The 8,471-nt window shown below is 38.2% G+C and overlaps 1 protein-coding gene across 1 annotated transcript; it reads left to right on the top strand.

Annotated features, from left to right (window-relative positions):
- The first annotated feature begins 2,145 nt into the window (after nucleotides 1–2,145).
- Nucleotides 2,146–7,718, top strand: si:dkeyp-51f12.2 (uncharacterized protein LOC100151460 homolog). Its single transcript, XM_063001310.1, has 2 exons — nucleotides 2,146–2,829; nucleotides 7,290–7,718. Exons 1-2 carry the CDS (start codon nucleotides 2,546–2,548, stop codon nucleotides 7,534–7,536), a joined length of 531 nt encoding a protein of 176 aa, XP_062857380.1. The 5' UTR covers nucleotides 2,146–2,545; the 3' UTR covers nucleotides 7,537–7,718.
- The last annotated feature ends 753 nt before the right edge of the window (nucleotides 7,719–8,471 follow it).

Below are 8,471 nucleotides of genomic sequence, written 5' to 3'. Positions count from 1 at the left end.
AAAGCATTTACCACTTTGTAATGTTGCTATTCCTTTTCACCACACTTAAAAGACGTTTTGGCACCAAGGACACCTAGTGATTTAGTGTTTCAGCTTTTATTTTGTCTCATTCTTCCTGCAAACACGTCTTAAGATGTGCAGCAGTACGGGGTGGTCTTGTAGCATTTTTCGTTTCAAAATTCTCCACACATTCTCTATTGGGGACAGATCAATCGTTTTTTGTGGTACATTGTTTTTAAAAATTGCAATAATTTTGTCACGCATTTGTTGACAAACTGGAGATCCTCTGATCATCTTTGCTCATCAGAGACTCGGCCTTTCCTGGATGCTGCTTTTGTTCCAAACCATGATTACAATCACCTGTTGACATCACATGTTTGAAATCACATCATTACAGTAGACCCTTGAGTTCACGAACATTTCGGGTTACGAACGATCTTTTTCAACTTAACGTATGAACAAATTTCGGATTACGAACAGAAATGTATATATATATATATATATAATACATATAGTGAGTGAACATTCAGACAGCGGATGGTGTTTTTCCGGTGTTTTCTTTATATTTTGTAAAATTCATTATTAAAATGTCCCCAAAGAAGGTGCAGAGGAAGCGCAGGGCTGAGAAAATGAAAAATCACTATTTGTTGTGTTGTATAATTACTCCTGCCAGTAGCTGTCACTGTGTATCAGACAGAGGGGACAGTGAGTGAGAGAGAAGAAGGAATTCGGCTCAGTAAAGTATTCTTTCTTTCATGCAATTACACCTACAAAATACAACACTATTGAAATAAAGAAGGAAATAATAGAGAAATATGAGAGTTATTGTTGTTTCTGGTAGATACATTTTATAGGAAATGTATTATGGTGTATGGTACAGCACACATACTGTACTGAAATGTGATGTGTGTTTTATGTACAGTACAGTACTAGTGTGTATTGTTTATTATTTTTTATAACAATAATGTCTATTCTATAATTTAAGATTAAGGGAAAATATACTTGTATTTATAACAAAAAAAGACCATTTAAGACATGATGTTGTGGGCTCTCCTGACAATTAAGGACAGCACACACACCCAAAACTACCTCTTCACTCTTCTGCCATCAGGCAAACGTTTTAGAAGCATACTGGCCAAAACAACAAGACTGACCAACAGTTTTTACCCACAGGCAGTCAGGCTTGTGAACAAACATGGACTATTACACACACAACCTACCTCATGAACATTAAACCTCATCATACAATGCACAATTGTACATCACAATGACTGCAGCTATGCATAATTTGCACTAAATTTTCTATCTGACAGAACTCAGTCAGTACATCACAATTGTACATCACAACGACTGCATCTATGCATAATTTGCACCTAAAAATAACTTAAAAATATAACTAAAAATGCTGATATATTTTCAAATCTTTCTGCACCTAATATGACTGCTGCTATGTGCCTTTTTATTCATTGTATATAAAAGTTTTTATAGTTAAAATTTATATTTAAAAAAAAAGTTTTTATACTAAGCTTTTATTGTTAGTTTAATTTTGTTCTTATGTATAATACTTATATTGACGTTTGGAGGACGAACAAAGTAGGAATTTCATTGTACAGTGTAACTGCTGGTTCTTCTGTGCACATGACAATAAAACTCTTGAATCTTGAATCTTGAATTAGAAAGGTTAGGTAAGGGGTTTAACTAACGAACATCTTGACTTAAGAACAGTCCTTTGGAACCAATTAAATTGTAAGTCAAGGGTCCACTGTATTTAGATTTTTTTTTACCTCGTTATTAGCCCTAAATTGCCCCCGTCCCAACTTTTTCTGGAATGTGTTGCAGGCCTGAAATGCAGGAATGGAGGTATATTAATAAATGAAATGAAGTTGAGCAGACAACACATAAAATATCTTGGGTTCAATCAAATACAAGTCAAAGTGAATGTAAGGAACACTGCATTTTTTCCATACTGTCTCAACTTTTTCTGATTTGGGGTTGAATATCCTTTAATAAAATATTGAAAATGGAACAGTAGATATTTGTTGCTTTGGTGTGCATTAAGAAGTTGCTTGGGTCTGCATTAATTGAAGGCATGTGGATGACTGTAAAGCCCAGCCTCAGCTGCATTAATCAGTGGGGTGGGGCGAGTGTACACTCGTGTTTTTCTCTGTAGATTTCAGGACTCGACAAGAGCTGAATAAAGCGATTCTTACGAGCGTGGGGTTATTTCTGTTCTCTTTTTAAAAAGAGTGGACATTTCTGGAGGAAAACATGGAGTCTGGAGGGGAGAGTTCTGACTTTGATGGTTCTGTTCAAGGATACTTTTCAGGAACTAACGGAACACACCGCAAAAAAAACTCCTTCGGTCTGAAAATGTAACAAATATTGGTCTGGAATAGAAAAAAACACAGAAAGCTCTTTTAAAAGCTACATTTTACTCGGTGGTAAAGGATTTTGAAGCTTGTAACTTGAGAGGCCGATTTCTTGCGCGGAGTTTAACGGTCGTCGGTCGCCACGGAAACCGGAGCGCAGGTGCAGTGTGGTAGTGATGCCTTCTCTGCACCACTGCGCCGTGTTTATTGGCGTCTTTCTGATCGTAACCGGTGGCGCTACCGCCTTCCTCACGTCCACCCAGAGCAGACTGCAAGCTTTTAGCCTGTGCTGTGTGGTGCTCGGAGCGGTCATGCTCATCCTCGGCCTCTTTTGGGCCATGAACGGCAAGAACAGGAACAGCTCCTACAATAACGAGTACACGCACGACTACGGACACGTGATGTTCAGCCCGCCGCCGGGCAGCCACTTCCCCGAAACTCAGTCCGTCTTCTTACAAAGGTAAACATGAACTTTTTTACCATCAGCTGGGGTGGTACACACGTGTGTAAACATGACAGGGTACATCTGACCCAATGTGTTACCTAAAAGTAGACTACAGTACTTTTGCTATACATTTAAGCAGATCATTTAGTGGATAGGTGGGTAGCACTGTTGCTTCAGAGCAATAAGGTCCTGGGTTTGATTCACAGGTGGAGCAGTCTGGGTCCTTTCTGTGTGAGGTTTGCATGTTTTCCCCCAGGTACTCCGATTTCCTCTTGCAAAGGTCTTTACACTCCCAGCTTGGGTGGTACTCAAATGTGAATAGATCGCAATAGATTGGGTGTTACCCAAAAGTAGGCTACAGTAATTTTTTGATATATATTTAGGCAAATAGCTCAAAACCTATTGTGCCGGTTTCCTCCCACAGTCCAAAGACATGCAGTCAGGATAACTGGAGATACTAAAGTTCCCCTAGGTATGAGTGTGTGTATGGGTGTTGGCCCTTTGATAGTTGGCGACCTGTCCAGGGTGTTTTTTCTGCCTTTCGCCCTGTGAGTCAGACCCACCACAACCCTGAACAGGATAAAACGTTGGTAAAACCAACAATAAGTGAATGAATGTGTCTTGTACTGGTGCAATAGGTTATGTGAGTGCTGTACAGCTTCAGGGTCCTTGGGACCTTTTTTCAAAGCTTATTGTGTGTGGTGTGCTTGGTGTCCAAATTTCCTCCAAGCACTCTGGTTGTATGTTACTTTCCAAAAATATGAAAAATTTGTTTAAGTAGTGAGTGGTTAATTTGTAACCTGGCTTGATTTATTCCTGCTTTGTGGACTCACCAAAACCCTGATCAGGAGAAATTGAATACTGAATATTTTCTCTGTGTAATCTGGTTTCCTGGTTTTGTATTATAACTGCTGCAGATTTGTCAGCTACATTCTGTTCATGTTGGGAGCTGTCATTATAAGATGAGTATGTCAAGGTCATAAAGGAATGCCAGCGAGAATATGCTGCTGCATTTAAATACTTTTTAATAGGGCTACTTTGTGCCAAGAACATATTAAACAAATATTATATTATACTATATTAACATATTATATTATATTAACATATTATAATATTATATTAACATATTTTGGGTCAGAATCATACCTTATTATATGCATTATTATTATATGCATCAGCAATCGAGAATCATTAAGACAAATATATATTTTATTAATTCTTTTTAGTCCTGGTCTGCTGTTTTTGAGAAAAGTGTTCATTTGGAGGAAGTGACTTGCTGTAAAAAATATGATGACTTATTTAAAATAATAATAATAATAATAATAAAATAAGCGTTAAGTCTTCTAGGACTAGGTAAAGCGTTCTCTGGGTATGAAACCTCAGGCTGATTCACTCGCAGTGTTAATGTTTGGAAGTAAATTGTGTCATTTTAGCTTAGCTTTTTTGACCAACTAATACCCTGATTATCCTGGCAAAACTGGTGGGCTTTTGAAAGATGAATCTCTGAAGGATCAAGATGGCGATTAATCTAGTGAAGTTTGGTGTCGGAGTAGACTATGCAGTATTTTATTTGAGATGATGCATTATTATGTTGGAAGTAGTCATTATAAGATGAGTATGTCAAGGTCATAAAGGGATGCCAGCAACAATATGCTGCTGCATTTAAATACTTTTTAATAGGGCTACTTTGTGCCAAGAACATATTAAACCACCAATATAAATACAACCCTTAACTTTTAAAACAAGGCAGGTTGGGTCTATCTATTCATTTGGGTCAAAATCATACCTTATTATATGTAGCAAAAATCGAGAATCATTAAGACAAATATATATTTTATTAATTCTTTTTAGTCCTGGTTTGCTGTTTTTGAGAAAAGTGTTCATTTGGAGGAAGTGACTTGCTGTAAAAAAAAATATGATGACTTGAAGCGTTCTCTGGGGTATGAAACCTCAGGCTGATTCACTCGCAGTGTTAATGTTTGGAAGTAAATTGTGTCATTTTAGCTTAGCTTTTTTGACCAACTACTACCCTGATTTTTCTGGCAAAACTGGTGGGCTTTGGAAAGATGAATCTCTGAAGGATCAAGATGGCGATTAATCTAGTGAAGTTTGGTGTTGGAGTAGACTATGCAGTATTTTATTTACGCACTAAACACACTGTGTTTTTTATTAGAATGCAAATATGAAAACCTCATCTCAATATGTCTTAAAATGAGTATGTAAGGTAAAGATGAAAAATATACATAAATGCAGTGGATATAAAAAGTCTACAAGCCTGCATTTTGCCCAGTACCCACCGCGACCTTGAACTGGATAATGTGGTGGTAAAACAGACAAGTTTGTTTTAATGAGTTTATTACAAGGAAATGAAAAATTACACTGTATAAATAGATTTAGACACTTTTATTATATTATTTATTTCATCTTTGCTAATTTTGTTGAATGCCTAATAAAAAGCGCCTGGTCTGACGAACCTGTGATGTTAAAAGGCACAGAACCAACTGCAGGATACTTAAACGAAGCATAACAATACAATGGCTAAAGGGCCACAAAATAAAAGAAGGAAAATAATGGTTAAAGAAGTAAGCATAGAAAACTGAAGATAAACAAGACCTAACCATATGCCATAGCCTGAAGCGGTGTTAAAGAATAGCACAGACGGGCGAACGCACATTGCACTCTACAGGACGTGATCTTAATCAGTGACTGCCCCGAAACCCAGAACAGAAAGATAGCTGGATTGTAAAAAGCCTTGCTCTTAAAAGAGAACCAAGAAAATAAACTCAGTAAAACTAGCAGTGGTCATTACAAAAATACAATATGACTGACAATGCCACCGTTGGAGCCCAGGATAGGTCTCTCATGACAGGTGCACGCAGATAATGCTGCCATGTCACCACTAAAGGTTTGTGTCCAGTATGATTTTCCCACTACTTTGAAATGCAGACGACAATACACAAGAAGAGTAACAAGGCATTGGCTGAGTCGCTAGAAACCAGAGCAAAAGGACCAGCTGGAGAAACAGGGGATGTGGGCCGACCTTTTGCAGAGCAGTTTAAAGAAAAGTGGAAACATTAAGGAACCACAGCAACTCAGCCATGAAGTGGCAGACCACACAAAGTTACAGAGCGGGGTTAATGAGTGCTGAGGCACATTGTGCTAGAAAAGTCGCCAACGCTCTGCTGACTCAATAACTGCAGAGTTCCAAACCTCATCTGATATTAACATCAGCACAAAAACTGTGCATCAGGCATGGCATGGGCTTCCATGGCCAGTTGCAAGCAGTTGCATGCAAGCCTTACATCACCAAGCGCAATGCCAAGTGTCAGATGTAATCAGTGGTGTAAAGCATGTCGCAATTGTACTCTGTAGCAATGGAATTGTGTTGTGTTAAGTGACAAATCAAACTTCTCTATCTAGCAGTCTGGTGGATGAGTGTAGGTTTGGTGAATTCCAGGAGAATGTTACCTGCCTGACTGCATTGTGCCAATTGTAAAGTTTGGTTGAGGGATAATGCTATGGGGTTGTTATTTAGGGGTTGGCCTAGGTTCCTCAGTTTAAATAAAGGGACATTTTAATGCTTCAGCAAACCAAGACATTTTGGACAATTGTTTGTTTCCAACTTTGTGGAAACAGTTTGAAGATGGTTCTTTTCCGTTCCAGCATGACTGTGCCCTAGTGCACAAAGCAGGATGGATAAAGGCATAACTGGGTGAGTTTGGTGCAGAAAAACTTGAGTGACCTGCACAGAGCCCTGACCTCAACACCATCAAACACCTTTGGGATGAACTAGAACTGTGTTTGCGAGTTAGGCTCTCTCATCCAACATCGGTGTTTGACCTCTTTTGTATTAATGGCCAAAAATTCCCACAGACACATGCCAATATCTTGTAGAAAGCTGTTCCAGAAGAGTGAAGTTGTTGTAGCTGCAAAGAGGGGGGGCAGCTTCATAATAGATATGGATTTAGAATGGGATGTCATGAAATTTTCTGTAGGTCAATTGTGTATGTGTCCAAATACTTTTGTCCATGTAGAGTTTGTTGAGCATCTCTAGCTTTGAAAGCTTAAAGTCGCCACCTACTGTAGACGTGCTAATATTATCACCATAGTGAAATTCTTCAACAAATGAGATCTGTTATTAAATGTAAGCTTTATTTGGGTAGTTTATAGTGTATTTCTCCCAGAAAGTCAGTATCCTAAAAACATCCAGTAGATGTATTGACTACTCTTACCTATTTCTTTGCCATACGAAGTGTATTCTTGCCTTATGACCAGTTTCTAGGTGGTGTTAGACCCACTACGAATATGAACAGGATGAACCAGTTAGTAAAAACAAATGAATAAATATAACTTAAAAAGCAAAGTGATAAATTCAAAGGTGGACTTGTCTTTTTCTCACATGCTTCATGAATTTAGGTTCAGATTTAAGTGGATTTAAACCCATAACATGTGTGTTTGTTTCTGTGTCTCTTAAGAACTTTGGAACGGCAGAGGCGAGCAGTGTATGGAGAGGATTTTGACTATCCTCCTATGGAGCCAACTTGTTTTAGCCCAGCTGCTCGAGGGCCACCCCCCCATTGGGAGATGGAGCCTCCTCCTCCATACGAAGTGGCCATCAAAACGACATGTAGCTCCACGCATCTGCGACGAAGCTACTCGGACACGCTGTTGCCCACTGAGCCGCTCTTCAGTCGTTCCCGTGAGATAAGCTTTGAGGTGTAATTCACTGGCAAAGTCAGCTATAAGTTTTCTCTTCCTTAGTGGAGCCATTAACTAGTATTGGGCAAGCCATTTATGTTTTTTTTTTTGTCCCAGTCCTACCTTTCTAAATGCTATTTTTAATATAGTAATTATTAAGTAATTGTGTAACTTTATAAAAAGGGAAGGCCCCAAGGACTACGTATTACTCTGCTGTATAATCTTTTATTTATAAATTCAGTGCAAATATTTGTATGGACCACAATCAGTGCTTGAACTTTGGATCACAGTTGAGATTTAAGTACAGTGATAGACGTTTGTACTTAAATCACAGTGCCCTAGACCTGTGAACATGTATGTATGTATGTATGTATGTGTGTATGGTCACTTAATCCAAGCACAAGCTTACAAAACAGTGCAAATGCCTGGCTATGCAAATCTAGTCTGATCCTATGCGCAGTGATTTAATCTCACCAGTGTTTTAAACAAAAAGACAAACACTGACGCAAACCAGAAACCATAGTTGTAGAAAATGACACCAGATCAAAGATATTTATGCCACCATGAAAATGGATATGGATTATTTTTTATCTTTTACTGTCTATTGCAGTAAGGTAGATTTCAGTAAATCTGGTCAGCACAGCTGGGAAAATACTAAATATTGATTACAGCATCCTAAATGTGTTTACTAATGTATACCACTGCAATGCAAAATAAGAGTACAATATTTAAGAATACATGTAGAACGTATTATGAAAATGCCCACAACCAATTAGGTCTATTTTTTAAAGTTAATAATGGGTGCTTCTGGCTGGGTGGGTTAGTCACTGGGGTGGTTTGACACTCAGTTACTTAATTAATTTCTGCAACTGGTGACATGATAAACCAGTTCAATGCCAAACTAAATGTGCCCAATAAACAGACACAAACAGTATTACATTTAAAGTCATTTAACAGCT

The sequence above is a fragment of the Trichomycterus rosablanca genome, chromosome 9, assembly GCF_030014385.1.
Source record: "Trichomycterus rosablanca isolate fTriRos1 chromosome 9, fTriRos1.hap1, whole genome shotgun sequence".
Classification (NCBI taxonomy): Eukaryota; Metazoa; Chordata; class Actinopteri; order Siluriformes; family Trichomycteridae; genus Trichomycterus; species Trichomycterus rosablanca.
This window is presented reverse-complemented; position numbering and strand designations above follow the sequence as displayed.

Coding starts and splice junctions, on each gene's coding strand:
- si:dkeyp-51f12.2 (XM_063001310.1), top strand. CDS start 2,546: ATGCCTTCTCTGCACCACTGCGCCGTGTTTATTGGCGTCTTTCTGATC. Junction 2,830..7,289: donor CAGTCCGTCTTCTTACAAAG/GTAAACATGAAC, acceptor GTGTCTCTTAAG/AACTTTGGAACGGCAGAGGC.